Raw genomic sequence first — 21,192 nt, forward strand, 5'->3', positions numbered from 1 at the left:
ACAGTGGGTAGAATTTGGGCTGAGAATCTGGATTAAAACATAAGAATATTTCCTCCATATTAATGTTTATAAACCCTGCTCTTGGACTCAAGGGGGGAAGATGATCCCCAAAAAAGCATCTATTTGCCATTGCTCAGCTCCCTCCTTGACTGGGTTCAAGCTATTCTGCAGTGCCCATTGGACACTGGCTCCAACCCCCTTTTCAAAACCAAGGTCAGATCCTGTTCCCTTCCCATCTCCTGCAGCTGCAAGTAATCTTTTGGCACATTTAATTCCTTCACCCACTGTGTATGCACCTCTGGAGCACTTACCCCATTTTGCTCTGCATTACACTTATTTCTCTCACTAGCCTAGCTTCACCCCCCAGGTAGGCATTGATCATATGTCCGCTCTATGCATGATGGGGGACTGGGTAGGAGGTCATCTGCAAACAATAGGTTTATTCCTTGAAAGTGAGTAAGGGGAGAAGCTCAGTGGGCAACGGGAAACATCATGAGCACAAGGTCTCTCCATCAGCTTCTTCCTGGATCCCCCATGCATAACTTCTGATTCAGGCCTTCCCTCAGCCAGACCCAACAACAGAATCCGGTTCCTCAGCTCCAGTCTCAGGAGACAAAAGGTTCTTGTCTCTGTGTTTATCAGGAAATGGGTGGCAAAAATCACCACAGCTACCAAGATCCCCCTGGTCTTTGGCCATCTGAAGGCCTGCGGCGAGAAAAGGAAGCAGCCCAAGTCCTTCCAGAACAACACATCCAATGTGTTCGCAGCTCCTTCTTCACTGTTCATGAATTTCCTTCATGGACAGCCCCTCCAACCTCCTACCAGCTGGCAGGGGGTGGGCTTTGGATATAAAAGTCAATGCTGAGTTTTAGCTGACATCCACTAACACAGCGCATTAGTGATACATGCTCCATTCAAGGTTCCCAAATACAGAACGCCTTATCCCAACACTGGGAATGAGATTTAATTCCAACAAAAGAGGTTGACATGTACCAGCTGGTTGAACACAGAGAAGATAGGAGTAAAAGAGTATTGGCAGGAAAGCTGCCTTCTGTTGAGGTATGGAAAAATCCAGAGTGGGAACCCCACACACACACCTATGGGGGGCTTTAGCATCGGTTCTCAACAAAGTTCTCATTTACCTGGAGTCAGAATGCATCAACATGAGAATTTCCTGCACATGTGAGTCAACATCGAGGTGCTAAGTTTTGCATGGTTTAATCTGGTCAAGCCCGATTCTGGCCTCCCCTCAGCCTCATAATCTCCAGGGGTTTGGTGGAAAGAGCACCTACAGTCATCTGCAATCAAAGCCTCCATTGACTCTTCCTAACTGAGGCCTTGGCCTATTATTACAGGTCACTCAGACTCAGTTTCCCCATCTCTAAAGATGGAGTCTTACTGGAAAAAGGAATCTGTTACTAAAACAGACAAAGCCTGAAAAGAACGGACTCTAAGAGTCTGAAATGTCCTGGGAACTATGAGTAAAGATTCTGTTCAGCAGAGTTTCCAGGATGCCTCTTTCACTGTCCCCTAATTTCCAGAAATTAAAAAAAGAATGCAAGGTGACGCATTTCCATTCTAGGATACACAAAGACTATTCTATAAACACAATTCCGGAGCTTGTTTGGTTAGCACTTAATGTGAACCTTCTTGAGGATGGCCCCTGGCGGGTCCTTGCAGCTGAAACGTTCTCTATCCACCATTAGGGTCTAGCCCCAACCTGGACCCTAGTGCTTGCCATCCTCAACTTATAGATGGGAAAAAGGAAGGATGAAAAGCTTCCTCTCTTGATATTTCTGTAATGGAAGCCTCCCTTCCTCATTCTGCCCATGTGAAGACTTCAGCCTTTTCACATGATGTTACTTCAACGGGCCTCAAAGGCAAGAAAGGTGCAGCCTGGGGCATGGCACTGCCCGAGGGCTCAGGCTTCCAGCTACAAGAGACCAATGCAAGAGTCTTCTTAAGAATTAAGCACCAGACAGAAGTTGGAGTCTTGTGTCTGCCATGGCCTTGCTCATGGAGCAGTAGATCCTTGTCTACGTATCAAAAGGAAAGCAAATACACCCCAAATATCAAGTAGTGACCAACATGACAGGCTTGGTGGGAGATGAATCAAGGGCTTCCTTGATCTTTGGGAGAGAGAAGTGAGGGGTCTGTCATCAATGGTTTCTGAAAAAAAAAATAGGAATAGAAGAGGACCCTTATGTAGAGAGACAAGAAAACAACTGCTCGCATGGGAGCGAGCCATCTGATAAAAGTTGCTGGTATGAGGACCAGTTCCAATTTCTGTTACACACACATATATACAGAGCCAATGACAAATTCCCAGAAAACCTGCCATTTCAAGAGTACCTACTAGTGGGCACCTGGGTGGCTCAGTCATTAAGCGTCTGCCTTTGGCTCAGGTCATGATCCCAGGGTCCTGGGATCGAGCCCCACATCGGGCTCCCTTCTCTGCGGGAAGCCTGCTTCTCCCTCTTCCTCTGCCTCTCCTCCTGCTTGTTTCTCTCTCTCTCTCTCTCTCAAATAAATAAATAAAATCTTTAAAAAAAATACCTACTAGGGGTGCCTGGGTGGCTCAGATGGTTAAGCATCTGCCTTCTGCTTAGGTCGTGATCTCCAGATCCTGGGATTGAGCCCCATGTTGGGCTCCCTGCTCAGCAGGGAATCTGCTTCTCCCTCTTCCTCTGCCTCTCCCCACTGCCCCTGCTCTCGCCTCTCTCTGTATCTCTCTGTCTCAAATGGATAAATAAAAATAAATAAAAAATACCTACTAGTCGTATGTCCAGTGATATCTTACTTTCAATCATGAAAACACTTCTTTGGAATTTGTGAAGCTGAATTCAACCCCTACTCTGAAATATTTAATCCTGGAGAGGAAGGGAGGCTCAAATTCATTCTGGCCATACGTGGGGCCCTGGCTAATTTCTTGGTCTATAGAAAAATTGCCAGGTGAGCTGAGGAAACTTTTACCCAACATTCAAAATGGAAAAAGTGATGGGGGAGGCCTGGGGGAAAGGCTATCCCTGTAAGGATCACAGCGTGTTTATCTGAGTCTGAGCGGTGTTATTATTATTTTTTAAAGATTTTATTTATTTATTTGACAGAGAGAGACACAGCAAGAGAGGGAACACAAGCAGGGGGAGTGGGAGAGGGAGAAGCAGGCTTCCTGCTGAGCAGGGAGCCCGATGCGGGCCTCGATCCCAGGACCCTGGGATCATGAGCTGAGCTGAAGGCAGACGCTTAACGACTGAGCCACCCAGGCGCCCCTGAGGCCGAGGGGTATTAGAGATTCTATGGCTCAGCTCCCTACTCAAGGTCAAAATGCTAGAAACTGACAGAACAGGGTCCAGCTCTCTGACTCGTGAGGTCTTCTATAGCATACAAGTTGATATTTTAATTTCTCGAGGCCTTTTTTCATCCTTTAAAACTCCAAAAGGAAAAAGACTAAATATATTTTGGGTTGCGAGTTTTATTCCCGCCCTCGACTCTCTCTGCTGCTCTCTGAGGGAGGAGGCCTCAGCTTCCTCAAAAGGATTGCTAAAAGCACACCACAGAGGATTTTTGTGCAAAACTTTCAGGGCCTTCGGTGATTTTTCAGCTCTATCTGCAGAGGACTAGGAGGAGAGAACAACGCAGAAATGGGAACAAAAATGCACATCCGCCTCCAGGCAGGAGGAGGCACCGCCATTTTCAGAGAGGAGAAAGATTTGGTAACTTTTATGGCTTATGAACTTCCTGACATTGAGTCTCCCACTAGAGATGAAAAGGGCAGATATGGAGCCAATGCTGGCAGGGGACTTCATTGGTTCCTGTAAAACTTAAGAAACAGAAACAAAGAACACGTTGTCCTGGCTGCCCTTGGAGCTGAAAACAGGAGAAGGAGCCAGCAGGCTCTAAGTCTTGGCCTGCTGACCTTTGACCCTGAGCAGTGGCATGCACGAGGCTTCACAGAAAGGCAAGCATTTCATGGATTTGCAGTTCTCAGTGTTTACGTGCTTTTGGTTACACCAGTATTATTTCACAGCTGGACTAAATCACCACTGCCTTCTAACCAAGCAAATATTTCGTGGTAGAATCAACTACCAATATAATAGCAAGGCAAGGTCTGTAAGGCGTAAAACTATCTAGAGTAGGCCATCATTAAAACTGTGTGCCCAGGGGTACTGTGGACAGGGAAGCCAGCCGCTAAATTGGAAGGCGCTATCCCTCAACAAAAATGGAATCAATTTCTAGGACACACTGCATTTTCAGGGTGATCAGAAACACCCTGGTTAAATCTGTGAAAAATCATGCATGATCTGCCATCTAAATGCACAGAAAAACATTGGAGGGATACACAAAGAAAAAGAAATACGACAGTCAAAAAACAATCAAAAGTGGTTTTGTCGGGGCACCTGGGTGGCTCAGTCAGTTAGGCGGCTGCCTTCAGCTCAGGTCATGGTCCCAGGGTCCTGGGATCGAGCCCTGCATCGGGCTCCCTGCTCGGCAGGAACCCTGCTTCTCCCTCTCCCACTCCCCCTGCTTGTGTTCCCTCTCTTGCTGTGTCTCTCTCTGTCAGATAAATAAATAAAATATAAAAAAAAAAAAAAAAAAAAAAAAGTGGTTTTGTCTCAGGGATTCATGGTAATCTTTTTATTTTTTATATTATGCTTTTTCTACAATGTACATGTTCTACTTGGTCATCAAAAAAATAAATCTTATGGGGCGCCTGGGTGGCTCAGTCGTTAAGCGTCTGCCTTCGGCTCAGGTCATGATCCCAGGGTCCTGGGATCGAGCCCCGCATCGGGCTCCCTGCTCTGCGGGAAGCCTGCTTCTCCCTTTCCCACTTCCCCTGCTTGTGTTCCCTCTCTCGCTGTGTCTCTCTCTGTCAAATAAATAAATAAAATCTTAAAAAAAAAAAAAAAAATAAATCTTAAATGTTCTTTTTAAAAACCTTCCCCAATATAATAGATATCACCAATCAAAACAGACTAAACAGGTGTTTGGGCATTTTTGATCTGGAGGCTTACCTCATTCTTTACTTAAGGTTAATGTGGGGGCTCATCTTTCCCAAAACCACCTTTTACCTGGAATTACCTGCTTCCTCCTGTCAGGTTCCCAGAACATCTAGTATAATCCACTATTATATCCTCATTGCGTTCTATGATACTTGTTTATAATCCTTTCTCCCGGCAGGCTCCACTGTCCTGGTATTTTAACAAACAGCACCTACTTAATACATATTTTCTTGAAGTTGAACCTAATTGTTGCTACATTGGTAACAGTATAAGCAAAGAGTTGGTCAATCCTCATAGAATTCCTTGAAACCATATCATAAACACCCAGCAGTGGCTTCAAATCAAGAAATAGTTTAAGGGTTTGGGGGTGTGGGGGGAGATGAATCAAGCTAGTCATAGCAGAATATCCCAATGGGCATGATAGGAAAATTTAAGTAATCTCTACACCCAACATGGGGCTCGAATTCACGACCCCGAGATCTAGAGTCACATGCTCTTCTGACTGAGCCAGCCAGGTGCCCCAAAGAAACTATATATTTTGATAACACAAAACACCCTTTTCAAGAGACCTAAGATACTGCAGATATACCCAATACTCTGTAGCCAGTGATTATCGTGAGCTTCCCAGGTTCTGCTGAACCAGACGGAAGCTCCCAGGAAAGGAGGAAAACCAATCTTTATGACAGGTGTGACTGGTTCTAGGACAGTCACCTGCTCTTAGATGCTGTGGGACTTGAGGACGGGCACCCAGCTCTGAACCAACGACCTGTGGCACATGCAGCTTTCCAGAGATGACAAAGGGGAAATATTTGTTTTGCTGGCTAATAGTACCCATGACACAGACACTGTGAGAAGACAAAATGCAAACTGATTTCTGCATCTGATGACTTAAACTTGCTTCCCAACAACCTCATGAATACACTCTCCAAAATCTTCAGAAGAAAGCAGGTATAGATTAACCAAGAATGATCACTTTGTATCTGACTTTTCAAGAGGAAAAGATGGAAAGGAGTAATAGGGAATGACATTAAATTCTGTGTCTGAAGTCACTGCAGTTGAGAACATATATTTAAAAAAAAGAACATATTATTTTTTAAATATGGGAAATTGCATTGGATGCAGATGTATCCTGAGTTTCAGAGAAGAATTAAAACTCCCACTATAGCTCTACTGGATTTACGCACATACATTTCTTAGTTATGGTGCAGCTAATGACCTTGGCCAAATTAATTCATGAGATGCTGAATATTTCTGCATATAAGTACAGAACAAAGTAAAGCATAAAGCAAAAGAATCCAAGACACGGGGAGTATTTCATTGGTGAAACTCATTTTTCTGTTATGAGTTTATGATCTAAGATTCATAAGCAGAAATATAAACAATAAAAGGTACATATGTATTTACACTACACTCATAATTTCTGGATTGTCTTCTCTTTTTATCTCCTCCCCCCAAATAATCCTTTCCATAACTTCATGCTTTCCATAAATATCACCCAATGAACTGACTGTGGACATGCGTCATGACTTTAGTCTTGAACTTAAACATGCCAGAATTATTAAATGATGTTCTGTTAAAACTAAAGAGTTCCCATTCCTGACTCCCACAGCACTGAGATCAGTACTTGAGTCACAACATACAGGTACTCTTACCTGTCTTCATCCATCATGCTTCCAGAAGCTCTAAATCCACACACCCATTCAAATAGCTAAAATGAAAAAGCAGCCAATACCAAGTGTAGACCTGGAAAACAGAGCATTTGGAACTCCCATATGCTGTTGGTGGATGTGTGAATGACTATAATGATTGGAAAATTCTTGGGCACCATTTACTGACGTTGAATATTTAACAACCCTACAACCCAGCAATTCCACTCCTATATTCCTAACTAAGGTGTGTCACCAAAAAACATGCGCAAGAATGTATGTAGCAGCATTATTCAAAACAGCCCCAAAGTGGAAACAATTCAAATATCCATTAATAGTAGAATGGATAAACCAACTGTGTTGGGTTCGCACAATGGAATACTACACAAAACATTGAACGAAAGAAGTCAGAGTTAAAAGAGCACATGCTGTATGATTCCAGTGATAAGAAGTTCAAAAACAGGCAAAACGAATCTATGTCAATAGAAGTCAGGAGAGTGGTTCCCCTTGGGGTGCACAGCACTTGGGGGGTGGTGCTAGTAATGTTCTGTTTCTTGATCTGGGTGCTGCTATGTGCTATGTTTACCACTGAAATTTAATCTAGCTGCATACTTATTGGTGTGCTTCTTCTTAATCATGTTTTACTTCAGTGGAAAGTTTTTTTTTTTTAATAAAGCAGCACTAAGTGAGGATGGGTTGCTCCAGAAGGCCACAGAGCAACTACTACGGTCACCGTGGTACTTCAGGAGACTTCCTGGAGTAGAACACTGGGCATCTCTTCTCCAGACTGTAAGCCATGGATCTTCTCTTCTGACCTTGTGTTCTAACATCAGTCAAGTGGAAAAAGTGAAGGGTTGTACCAGGGACCAGCAATCTGAGCTTCCTGTGGTTTGGGTATCAATGCCATTGCATAGCTGCTGGGAAACCGAGAACTTCCTGGGGCACACAAACCCTTCCAGAAGAAGTCAGTGGTGGTGACCAACTGCTACACTATAGTACTGGGCAGAGCAGGCCAAGGTATTTTGTAATTCTGTGCATCTGATTCCTGGGTGGGGGAGAGCTGGTTGGGGGTAGAGTTTTAAGATCCTGGACATTCCCCCCACCGCCCAGTGGTCCACTCAGACTGGAGTGTACCAGCGAGGTAAAACGGGAGTGAGGGAAGGAGAGGAAGAGGGCAAACAAAGTTAACAATAGCCTTTGATGACCCGGTCCAGCCAGGCTCCCTGCATCCTGCAAAGCCAGCCTGAGCCTCATCTCATGAAGTTGCTTTGTTCAATCCCTCTACTCTACCTGTGGACAAAGGGAACTTCAGAGACTTGTCTTAGCCTAGAGATGATGGGTCCAGATGGCAATGAGGGTGGAACACTGCCTACATCGGGCCTACTGTGCTAGCCCCAACTGAAAGCAGACTGCAAAATCATGGGGGAGGGAGAGGAAAGCACAACGCCTTTATTTCCCCACACTCTAGTCTTGGGGGCAATGAAGTGAAGAGCAGGAGGAAATAAGAAATAGCATTTAGAGAGAGCAGAAACAAGAAATCCTTGATCTCTCTCCTGGCTTCCTAGCCTCTTTCTGGTAAAACGCTAGCAGAGGGCATGGAATTGATTTAATCAGATGCTCTTCTATTGGAAGATGTTTACAACAGCCCTGAACCCAGAAGTGAGGGAGGAAGCACGGCTGGCACGTAATGGGAAAGTGCCCTGGTCCCTCTTCTTTGCTAGGGAGTCAGCTTAAGGCCCATCACACATGTTCAACTTTTGATTTTTTTATGCACCAGCTGGGGTCCCCTAACTGCTTTACAGGGTAATGTCTTGTTTCTGCAAGCGGCTTCTGATGCTTTAATACCTTTAGAATCTCCAAAGGGCTGGCATCTTTCATTCGTCCATTCAAATACTTACTGAGTGTATGCTACATGCCAGACACTATTCTAAGGCCAAGCCCATGCTCTCAGTGTGCTTCCCTCCTTGTGCTGGGAGGCAGAAAATGCACAATTTAAGCAAGTGACCATATATGTCAGATCTGTACAAGTTCTATGAAGAAAAATCAAGTCAGCTAAGGTGACGGAAGAAATGAGGGTCCTAAGGTGAATGCTTCCTGGAGGAAGGGAATTCTAGGCAGAGGGAACAGTAAGTGCCAAGGCCAGGAGGTAGGAGCCTTCTGGGCAAGGAGCCGGTGGGGCTGGAGCAGAGGGACAGAGAGGGGAGAGGTTGTAAGAGAGGAGGGCAAGGGGATGGGAGGAGTCAGAGCCTAGGGCATCTCAAAAGCCATGGCGATGATTTTGGTTTTAATGAATGAAAAATACTGAAGGGCTTTGAACAGAAGTGACATGACTTGGATTTGGGTTAACAAAAGTCAGATCCTTCTCTATGCTGCTTAAATAACAGCCCAGGAAGGTAGGATGGGTGAAAGCAGAGGCACTGGGCAAGTGTCTCCTGCAGTGGTGTTGATGGGGGAATCTTACAGGTAGAGCTGCCAGGGTCTGGAGATGGACAGGAGCACAGGTATGAGAGATGGAGAGACAAAAGCCCTCTGTGAGGCCCAAGCACCTGCAGGCATGGTCACTGGGATGGGGAAGACCAGGGAGGAAGCAGGGTTATGAAAGAAAACCAAGGTCTCAGTCTTGGTCTTTGTAAGTTTGAGATGCCAGACATTGGGCTGAATGGACAGCTAGAGGCAAACATCTGGATTCAAAAGAGGACCAGCCTAGGGATATAAGTTGGGAATTCCCAATATACACAGGGTATCAAAGCCACAGACTGGATGGGATTAACTATGAAATTACTCTAGAGGTCTCTTTTAATAAACAACACATTGTATTTACTTGCTGCCAGCATTGTGCAAAGTTCTTTACAGATATTAACTCACTTAATCTTTCTCGCCACCCTCAAGTCAAGCTCTATTATTATCCTCATTTCACTGATGTGCACACCGAGGCACAGAGACTTTTAAGTATCTTGCTAAAGGTTAGTGGGAGAGAGAAGGGGGGCGGGTGGAGAGGAGAAGAGAGGCTGTAGGCTTGAGCTCTGGGTGCTCTGGGATTAGGAGGTGCGGGAGATGAGGAGGAACCAGTTGGAGACTACAAGCAGCAGAAGGCGAGGAGGGAGGAAACCAGGGAGTATGGTGTCCCCAAAGCCAAGTCAATCGAGTGTCCCTGAAAGGGAAGGTAGATCAACCGTGTGGGATGACACTGATCGGTCAGGAGGTCAGAACTGACCACTGGATAGAAAAGTGACATCCTTACTTTCACTAACCTGGTTTTGAAATTAACTTCCTCCCATTTTGAATGCAGGCAACAAATCCCAGTAGTCTGCACAGTAGCTGAGACTCTGTCACCAACAGAAACCCCACACATTTTCATTGTTGGTGAAGAAGTACTGTTTCTGGCCATCTTTGCTTCCAGAGGACAGTGTTTTCTAGACCTTGCTATTTAACGTGTTAATAAAGAAGTACCTATACTATGAAATCATGCATTTTAAGAATTCTGATCATTCTACTGCAGTAGAATTGTTTTCCCTATGTCCTCCTGCATATTTTATTTTATGCACTGAAAATATTAATCTGAGAAGGGGGTCCATGAGACATGAAAAGATTAAAAATTACCTCAATGTTAACCACAAAGGAGCAACCAAAAGCCAATGCAGGTAGAGAAACAGCATTCCTAACCTAGGGCACCAGCGTGGCACTTAGCCCAGTGTTCAATCGAAGGGACCATAGACACTTTGTGGTGACTGTGGCTGGGGTAGGTGAGGCTGTTATCACAGCTCACACTTGCCGAGGATGCCACAAAGGAAGGCCACGTCCATGCATCTGTGAAGCAACTGGAACGTGCCCAGCCAAGGTCCCGGGGGAGGGGGGCAATCCGTCTTCTCTCTACAGGGGTTTCACTTGAGGTGGCTCTGCTACTCTCACTCCCCCTCTCCTTTCCTTTCGTCTGCCCTTTGGGCTGCTCTGTGCCAGGCTGACCTGCTGCTTCCCTGTGGCCAGAGCTCTGCTCTTCTTTTATTTTGGAAACAACGGAAGGTCCTCTTTACCCTACCTTTCCCATATCTGGCCACCTGGACACTGTCTGGCAAAACAGAGGAATTAACAGCAAAGTCACGACTCCATGCTTTGGCAAAATGAGCAAGAGACCCCAGCACAGAAGCCACAGCCTCATTAGTCAGACAGGTCCCACACAGTAGAATGAGGGCCATCCTGGAGCTTTAGCTCCTAGGGTAGTTAGGAGAGTCAATGAGCTGGCTGCTGTGACGCACTCAGAACAGTGGCGGGCACATGGTAAACACCGTATACATTGTTCAATTAAGACAATCTTGCCTTTTCTCTTTCTTCCCCACCAGAAAAAGCACCAAGTAAAATGCATCTGAAATTTCACAAATTCGTTGTTAACCAACATAGCATTCAAGAATAAGTGACATTAATCTGAAAAACATAGCTATTATGGAATGCTTATAGTCATTCTTAAATTTGAAAAGAAAAAGATAGAGATGTTAATGACAAGATGGCAGCCCTGCTCACCCAGCCCAGTACCTACTGCTGTCAGATGTCAAGATCGTGATGTGATGGCCACTGATGTACCATCACGTCTTCCAGCAAACCTAACATCCCTGGGCCTTACACATGGGGGGAGGGGTACTGCCACTGGTGTCCATCATCTGCAGAGCTTGGGGACTATCTTGCTGTGTTGTGTTCCCTGGATGTGAGAGAAATCAGCCACTAAAGCTCTCTTCTTTGCCCTTTGGCACCAACCGAACTCCAAAATTTATTTTAGCTCAGTAAGGCAAAGGGGAAAGGAAAATCCACTTCCATGGAGTTTGGCACTATTCTGAACGTGAAGTGGAGAGTCTTTAATCAAAAATCAAAAATTAGCCATTGGGGTCCAGGAAAATTAGAGAGAATGCCAGGGTGCTGCTGCAAGAAGCTTGGGGACCATCTGGTCTACCCCCAGCATTTTTGTAGAAAAGGGAAAGAAATGGAGGGCATGGGGCATTTCCACAGCTAAGGGGGAATACAGTTCCTCCAGAGACACAGGAGAGTTAAAGCACCACCTTCCAGCTGCAAAGTACCTCCTTGTGATTGTCTGCTTTCCGTGCAGTCTAGGGCAGGGAACAAGTTGGGCTGGTTTGAAACTTGCCTGGGCAACCAGCACCACCTGGTTCACCCGCCCTTGCAGGATTCCTGCCTGTCTCATGACTCGTGAGTAAAACCCACTCCGTGAATCTCACCCTCACACTGCACCAGGCTGCCTCAACCCGTATCCTGGGAAAGAGGGGAAAGCTAATAGTGAGCCTGGCCTCCAAGGCACCAGGTGTCCATGTCATTTTTTTAGTGATTATATTTTGTTGCCTTTCCTAGCAATGAACTGTAGCATCCAAGAGCTAAGATGAGGTTGGAGTGACCTCCTCCAGCCTACCACCCCCACCCTGACCTCTGCACTCCCATTCTCCCAATAACGACCAGTCCCTTACAACTAACTCAGATCGGGTACAATACGAACACAAAAGGTCATGATTAACAAGCATAGTATATTGCCCCCCACTCTTCTTAGTTATTTACAATCACATCCAAACTCCAACACACTGGGTCACATTTTAGGCTAATGCCCATGATAAGCGCTGGGGTTTTTTTCTGACCTGAGAACGCAAAATGAGTCCATCCTCTTTAGGGCGTCCCTTTAAACCTTCTGGAGACTGACACGGGCTACACTGAATTCTATTTTGCACACGGAGGATCCTGCTGCGTTATTGTTTCCATCACTGTGAGTAGGTGGATACGACAGATAGAGCTTTAGGTTTCCGGGTTCTGGTGCCAGGAGGCATTGAGAGGGTGTAAAGTTCAAGTGCCTTCAAAGTGATTAAAATAAACAGACAACTGGTTCCTAGGCCACTCCTACCTCCTACAGAGAGCTTCATCGGGAGAGGCCACCACACTCCCAGTTCCCAAACTTCTGAGAAGCCACCGAGATGGCAGTCCTCGTAGCTGCTAGGGTCCACTTAGCCCCCATCTGACGCCCGGCACCTGATCGTCTCTGTCACCTGTGGGCTTCGTTGGGTTCCAGTCCATTCTCCAGGCTGACATCTGTCTGCACCATCTCCTGTTTCAGTTCTCCGATCTCCGAGACGATTGTGTCAATGAGCTATTCAAAGACAAAAATAGTGTGACGTCAGGCAGTGGAAGAGGCGTGCCCAGAGCCTGGGGAGCTTCAGCCGCTTCAATAGGAGGACAGAGAAGACCACCTTTTTTTTTTTTTTTTTTTTTTAAATCCCGGCTGTGTGAATTTCCTTCACCCAGAGGAAAAAAATAAAGAGGGTGGGAGCAGCTTTTTATTTAAAAAAAAGAGGAAGAACTTAGGTTTCGGTACTGCCCTAAGAAAACGGATATGACACCCAGTTTGGTTTCTCAGCATGAATACAAAGAGGAATAAACAAATCCTGGTAAAACCAGGCTTCCACATTCATTTTGTCAAAGTCAAAACTCAAGAGGAATTCCCTGATTTAAAATTTATACAATCATTGTTCTGGCTACAGAAATAAGCGTATTTGTTTTATTTTTGTTTTTTTAAGATTTTATTTGAGAGAGAGAGAGCACAAGTAGGGGCGGGGTGGCGGGGAGAGGGGCAAAGGGAGAGGGAAGAAGCAGACTCCCCACTGAGCAGGGGGCCTGATGCGGGGCTTGATCCCAGGACCCTAAGATCATGACCTGAGCCAAAGGCAGATGTTTAACTGATTGAGCCACCCAGATGCCCCAGAAATAAGAATATTTAAAAGACATACATAGTTTGCAATTTCCAGACATTAAGCTTACTCATACTATTCTTTGCTTTTTATTTATTTTTTTGATAAAGAAGACTGTGCAGGGAAAGGGAAGAGAGAGGGCTGCCCGGGGTGGGGAGTGGGTGAACCACAGGGGGAACGCAGAGGGAGATGTGCCCTCCTCTTGCAGAAGGCTCATGCACACTTGTATCTTCTACCCACACAGCTGGGAAGAGGCTACATCTGCCCCTGAAGGCTGGTCTAAACTCCTGAGCCCACCTAATCACTCATCCAACAGAATCCTTCCTGGTGCTAACTAGGCACTCTATGTGTAGAGCAGCTGTTCTCAAAGTGTGTCACTGCTCCCTAATTTTAAAAAATCATAGTTATTTTTTACATAAGTGTTACTTATGTCATCGTGTAATAGATTTATTGTTTCAAAATAAATATTTTTTAAAAATTTCTCCATTTTAATTCCCAATACAGCAAGCATCTCATAGCTATAATCCACGTGAACACAAGCTCTTTGGGGTCCTCCATAATTTTTAATGGATAAAGGGATCCTAGGGCTATAAAGTTTGAAAATCACTATTCTAGCTAAAGATAAGTGTTGTCTTGCCTCAAGCAGATTTATCCCACCCAGGCGCTGGCAGAAACTTCATCTGAGTTTACAGGCTGTTCTAAACTGTTGACCCCATCTATTCATTCATTAATTCAACAAACCTTTACAGGCACCCACTTCATGCCAGGCGCTACAAGCACGGAATAAGGTGGACAGTTCTCGCAGAGATGATAGTCCAGTGGAGTACAGACCACAGCCCTGAGCGCTGAAAAGTGCCAGGATGAAAACAGAACAGGGTGATGCTATAGGGGGTAGCTAAGTGGCCACCACTCTAGGTGGGATGGGATGGTGAGGGTGGATCTTTGAGGAAGTGATGGAGCCCTGAACAACGAGGGAGCCATGAAAAGATCAAGGGAAGATCCCTCCATACAGAGAAAGTCCCAGAGGCTGGGGAGGCACGTGGCAGGAGAGGCAAGCAGGGACCAGAGCTTGTTGGCATTCTAGATCACAGTACCCATACATTTGAGTTTTCTACACTAAGAACCATCAAAGGGCTTTAGGAGGGGAAGACATTTTCTTTGTTTTATGTTCTAAAAAGATCACTTTGGCTGCTGGCTAGAGACGGTTTGTAAGGGCAAGAGGAGAAACAGCAAGACCAGTTTGGAGGCAACTGAAGGGATGCAGGCAAGAGTGGTCCAGGTGGCTTGGACCAAGGTGGTAGCAGGGGAATTAGAAAGAAGGGGGGAAATCTGAGAACAATTTAACACAGAAATTGATAGAAGTTGATGGACTTGATATAGGAGCAGTAGGAAGAGAAGAATCAACACAACTCCTAAGTTTTTGACTTGATTATCAAATAAATAGATGGTAGTGCCCTTGACTGAAATGGGGAAGGGTTAGGTTTGAGGAAGAAATCGAACTGGATATTAGGTCAGTTACATCTTGATTTTCTTATTGGCCATCAAATAAATTTGGTAAGTGGTTTTTGACATTCAGTATGGAGATATTTATACATTTGGAAGTCACTAGCTTATGTGCTGGCATTCCAAAGCCCTGAGACAGGGAGAGAATATCTGAGGGGAAGGTGGACATGGAGAAGGGGTCCCTGCAAATAGCTCTACACACTCCCAATGCTTGGAGGTCAGAAGAAGGGAGGCCAGCCAAGTCCTCCATGCTTGATCCATCCCTGCTGTGTGTGCCTGGGATGCAAGCTATAGGCAAACATTCTAGAAGCACTGGGGACCTGGAAGAGAAAATGACCAGGAGATCCCTTTTATATATATCCCACTGGCAAAAATTTAAAAGTCTGACAATATTTGAGAATATGGGAAAACAGGAACCCCAAATGCTGCTAGAGGAGTGTTATTTGTAGAGCTCACTTTGAAGAGCAATTTGGCAATGTCTTACAGAGTCAGAGACACACAGACCTCCTAGATACACACTCGAGAGAAATCCAGGCACATGGGTGCAAGGAGACCTTTATAAGAATATTTCTGCTCCATTATTTGTAAAAAAAAAACCCCAAATTATAAGCACTTAAATGTCCATCAGTAAGAGAATGGGTAAACTGAGGTATAGAATACTACGTAGCAGTTAAAACTAATGAACCAGAGCTATAGGTATCAACACACATATAAACAGAAATGCTCAAAAACTTCTCATAAAAGCAAAAAAAAACAAAACAAAAATAAAAAAACAAACTTGAAAAGGGTTACATCCAGTATATAAAATTGAAAACCATTCAAAACTACAATACTATAGTGTTTATAAATATACACGTAGATAGACAACTCCAATGTGTGATATGGGGGTTACCCCATAATAATCTTAGTCCAGGATAGTGGTTACCTCTGGAGGAGAATGGATGAAGACGTTCACAGGTCAAGGGGCTCAACCACAATGAGATTTTATTTCTTAAAATGAAATGGCAAAATCATAAGATTTGACAGAGCTGAGAGACATGTGTTTAGCAGTATATGTGATTTTCTGTAGGTTTATTCATAATCAAAATTATTAGGAAAAGAAAAAGGGGTGGATGTGCATGAAAATGGAAGGAGGTGGAAAGACTGAGAAGGTAGGCACGAGTGGGGTGAGCAAAGGCAGTCTGAGTGTCTGTGCTGAAGACCCCCCAATCTGGGCTGGGTCACCCTCCCATTCTGGGCCACGGCTATGGTCCTGGGCAGGAGAACCACACACAGGAGGGTCACCCACAGCCTCGGGCAAACCTAGGACAAAGAGTTCCCATCCCCAGCAAGGAGACAGGTCACTAGGCACAATCAGCCTGTTCACCCTCAGTCACCCTCACGGCCACCATATTAATGTGAACGTAAACGTAGCCTTTCCCAGGAGAAGCCCTTGATCTTCTCTGGCCAGACTGTTCCTCCTGATACTGGCCTTGCTGACACCTTCAGTAGTGTCTCAAGACCTCCACACGCCACACTTGCTTCCTTCTGTGTACCTAACCAAACACAAAGAACCTAGAAGTTGTGGTTCTCACTCAGCCGCACTCGGATGGCAAATCATGAACACCACCATTGATCTGTAATGCAGAAGGGACGTGCAGTGACGCCTAAGACACAGAGGTGGACGAGGACAGAGGGCCCCCCCTGCCTGCAAGACTATGAGACCCTTCCCAGCTGGCGGAGGGTCTTGTCGCCCCTCCACCTCTCCTGGCACCATCCATTCTGCCCCAGCCCACCCACCTGAGGGCACAGACTCTCTGAATGATCTGTTGTTATACCCACCAGGCCCCTCCACCCGCCAAAGTCATCCCCAAACATCTGCTCCTCCCTGAGGTCTGCCCCGGTGTCAATGATTGAATTTGAGGTGTTTCCCAAATTTTCCCAGATACATTTGTGTTTGTTTGTATTTTTGATACCTGTAGATGTTTGATCGCATCTTTTATGCTCTTAATACTCTTTATTTTTGAGGCTAAACACAGATAACCTGCCACCCACAAAGGGAGGGGGAGCAATTTTAAGCTAAGCTTTCTCGTGTTTAAGACAACAGCAGTTTCAACCTAAGTGCTTTATCAAAGTTGGTGTCGCAATTGAAATTTCTCCAAAACCACTTACACAACCCAAGACCCCACCACATCCCCGTAGCTGTCTAGAATTCCTATAAGAAAGGGAAGGGGCTGCTTAAGCATCTGTCATGCAAGCACTGCTCTTCACAACCCTATCTGTTGGCCCAGGATGTGTGTGGACACTTGGGAAGACGGTCACGGGACCAAGCGGCTCTTATTCAGAGCAATCGGAGCAAGACAGGACACCAGAGTGCAGGGCCACCAAATCAGTGAGACAGTGGTTCTACCAAAAACACAGCATCTGTATCATTTCCAGAAAACTACAAGTCATGAGGAAGGCCCCAAACCAGGAAACACACAGACAAGGCAGGCAAGCCTGGGGTGGGGTCTCTGGGTCCCCTCCCTCATTCTACTCAGAAACCTCTGTTCACCCCTCTCCCTCCCAGGTGAACATTTGTGCATAACAAAGTGCCAGGAGCCTGAACTGTTCACCTGGGTAATTTTCATGCCAGTTGGCATCCAGGAAAGGCCCAGGTTCTTTCCCTCTGAGATCACACCCAGGGCTCGGCCAGGGCAAGGTGGGGCCTGCAGCGTCCCAGGCTAGAGCGGGATCTACACTAATTTGTACCACTTTGTAATCATTCTGGTGATCTCCCCGGAGGTGGGAACCTCCTGTGAGGGGCCACAGTGGCAGCGTGGACCAGTGGTGAGGGCACCGGCTCTGGGCTCAGAAAGACCTGCCTTCAAATCCCACCTGAGCGGCCTCCCCATTGGTTGGGTCCTGAACCTTGTTATTAATTGTGAGCCTTGCCAGGAAGCAGAGTGATACTTGAAGCAGAAGACGCTTCAAATAGATGCAGACACCTCCCAGCCTGGAAAGAGGCCGTTTCATTACTGGGAGCAGACCTGGATCACAAAAGACCAGTGTTTGTGGCATCCAGTCTTCCTTTGACAGCTGCCCAGAAGTCTCTAATCTCAACATCTGCCCCCTAGACGCCTATTTTCCCCGACGGGGGACAGAAGTCTTGATGCCATCCCTGCTCGCCTGGGAGGCTGGAGGGAGGGAAAAGGGAGGCACTCCAAATCTTGCGTTCTTTCTTTTAGCGTTAGATAAAGGAAAAAAAAATCTCTTGAAGGCCAAGTGGAATTAAAAGGAGAAAGGGTTTACAGAGCAAGTTCTGATACAGCGCTCTTCAAATGGCAAGTCAAACTCAGGAATGTTATCGTGGTTTGAAAAGGGGATGTGTTGCTGATATGGCGAAGACTTGAAACCTAGGGTGTGGGAAAAGTCAAGTGTTTTGCTCTTAGCTCTGGAATTTCTATTCCTCTCGTGCATCAGCTTGGCCTTGGGGTGTGATGTGCCTTTAAAGACCCCATCAGCCCTGTGGGATTAGACCTACCTCCAGGTCATGAAAAACCACATCACCCAAACAATCCCTCTCCTGTCTATTTCTGTTGAGCCTGGGGAGCCTCATGGTCTGGTGGGTACATCCCATGTTTGGGGCTCTTCTAAAGTAGTCTGGAAAATAATGGGTTCCTTATCAACCTTGAGATGATCTTTGCCCCCAGGAACTGTCACCATAGAAACAAAATAATGAAGGCTTCTTCCTTCCACTTGCAGAGGAGTGTCTAGAAAATGATGGTGGGGCACCTCAGAACCCTTTTTTTTGTTTGTTTTCTAAACTTTGTGTGCCATATCCTCCGGGCTGTTTCCATTTATATTTTTGAAATTTAATTATAACAGCAAACAAAAAACATGAATACATTCTCATTGAAAAACATAAATTGTTGTCGTTAAAGCTAATGTCCCTTAACCATCACCCATAAGCCTTTCACCTACCCAGACGTAACCACTATTAGTTTTGTGCACACCATTTTCGAATGGTATTGTTCTGTGCTTTTTCTACCCAATGGAATTATACTGATGTATTGTCCTGTGGTTCCCTTATTTTACTCAATGAAATGTGGGATTTATCCGCATTGATACATGAAGCCCTAGCTCATTCTTTTTTTTTTTTTTACATTTTTAAAAAAATTATTTAAATTCAATTAATTAACATATAGTGTGTTATTAGTTTCAGAGGTAAAGTTTGGTGATTCATCAGTTGCATATAACACCCAGTGCTCATGACATCACGTGCCCTCCTTAATGCCCATCATCCAGGTACCCCATCCGCCACCCACCTCCCCTCCAGCAACCCTCAGTGTGTTTCCTATGATTAAGAGTCTTTTACTTTGTATCAAAAACTAATGATGTACTATACCTTGGCTAATTGAATTCAAATAAAAAAAAAGTCTTTTATGGTTTGTCTCCCTCTCTGATTTCATCTTGTTTTATTTTTCTACCCCTTGTCCTATGTTCTTCTGTTTTGTTTCTTAAATTCCATATATGAGTGAAATCATATGCTAATTCTTTCTCTGATTGACTTATTTCGCTTAGCATAAGACCCTCTAGTTCCATCCACATAGTTGCAAATGGCAAGATTTCATTTTTTTGATGGCCACATCTTTATCCATTCATCTGTCGATGGCCATCTGAGCTCTTTCCATAGTTTGGCTATTGTGGACATTGATGCTATAATCATTGGGCTGCATGTACCCCTTCGGATCACTACATCTGTATCTTTGGGGTAAATACCCAGTAGTGCAATTGCTGGGTTGTAGGGTAGCTCTATTTTCAACTTTTTGAGGAACCTCCATACTATTTTCCAGAGTGGCTGCACCAGCTTGCATTCCCACCACAGTGTAGGAGGTTCCCCTTTCTCTGCATCCCTGCCAGCATCTGTCGTTTCCTGACTTGTTAATTTTAGCCATTCTGCCTAGTTCATTCATTTTAAGTGGGAATAGTTTTCCACCCTAGGGATATAGCACATGGGGATATACATAAGGATATACCATGTATCCATTCTATTTTGACAGACGCTTAAGTCATTTCCAGTGTTTTGCTGTCACAAGCAGCACTGTGTTAAACACCCTTGTGTACTGTGTGAAACCTCACAGAAAGTGCTGAGCTTCATTCACGTAAGAGGTTATGAGGTGGCGCTACGTAGCTCTCCAGGTGGCTGTGCCAAACTACACTGCCTCCACCATCTTTGAAAGTGTCCCCCTCACTTGTCAGTGTTTGATTTTATGAAACTTTTAAGCTTTGGCCAATCTGATGAGTGTAAGTGGCTTCTTACTGCTTTAATGTGCTTTGCACAGATTATATTTTTGTTGTTACATGTATTTCTTCCTTTGAAGAATTGCCTGTTCATTTATCTGTTGCCCATCTTGGGGTTTCTTGGTTTCTCTCATTAAACTGCACAAGTTGTGGATATGCATCTCGTCTCAAATATTTAAAAGATTTTCTCTCATACTGTTTTTTGTTTGTTTTTTTATTTCCTTAAGCTTTTAATGTTGATAGAATAAAAATTTTTCATTATGGCTCCTGTTTATTGACCCTTGTCTAGGAAGACTTTTTTTTTTTAAGATTTATTTACTTATTTTAGAGAGAGAGTGGGAGGGGTGGGGGGGGGGCTAGAGGGAGAGAGAGAGAATCCCAAGCAGACTTCACGCTGAGCATGGAGCCTTATTCAGGGCTCAATCCCAGGACCCCGAGATCATGACCTGAGCTGAAATCAAGAGTCAGAAGCTTAACCGACTAAGCCACCCAGGTGCCCCTAGGAAGACATTTCTTATCTTGAAGTTATAAAGGTTCCTTTCTTTTCTGCTGAGACTTACGTATAGTTTTGCCTATTTACATATGATGTATTTATTTATAAGTAGGCCTTTAATTCATCTGGAGTGTAATTTTATGTGTGGTATGAAGTCAGGACAAGGAGGGGAGGGATAACTCAAATATGGCCCACGCTGGGTTCCCCAAATCCCTAAACTCCGCACTCTGAGATGGCTATATCTGCCTCAAGGTGCCTTCTGCAGGCCAAGGAATGTGCCAGAAGGCTGCCACTTTCAAACATACCCAGAGGCTGGGGATGACCTGTGAGGCAGGGGATAGAACTCTGCCCTCGATTTTTTTTTATTCCAAATGGAGAGCAAATGAACTCAACAGCATTTTTGCAAAAGTCCATCTTAGCCCTGCTGATTCAAAACATCCCCTAATCACAGCCAGAACCTTCCTATTTACTAAAAACAACATTCATTCTCTTTTAATTCCATTTTCTACTTTGGAGTTAAGAGAGAAAAAATACCTCCACATACACAGAGAAAAAGG

The 21,192-nt window shown here is 45.0% G+C and overlaps 1 protein-coding gene across 10 annotated transcripts in view; it reads right to left on the minus strand.

The window, feature by feature from the left end:
• RIN2 (Ras and Rab interactor 2) overlaps window positions 1-21,192 on the minus strand; it is a 235,391-nt gene that overhangs the window by 51,726 nt on the left and 162,473 nt on the right. For 8 of the 10 annotated variants that reach the window (XM_078056864.1, XM_036085384.2, XM_078056865.1 and 5 more), the window contains one exon: window positions 12,679-12,779. In XM_078056864.1, coding sequence (XP_077912990.1) covers window positions 12,679-12,779 — 101 coding nt within the window. Of the gene's footprint in view, window positions 1-12,276; window positions 12,780-21,192 lie in introns of all 10 variants that reach the window. The other 2 variants (XM_036085398.2, XM_078056868.1) reach the window with 2 other exon arrangements.

The sequence above is a fragment of the Halichoerus grypus genome, chromosome 10, assembly GCF_964656455.1.
Source record: "Halichoerus grypus chromosome 10, mHalGry1.hap1.1, whole genome shotgun sequence".
In the NCBI taxonomy this organism is placed as follows: domain Eukaryota; kingdom Metazoa; phylum Chordata; class Mammalia; order Carnivora; family Phocidae; genus Halichoerus; species Halichoerus grypus.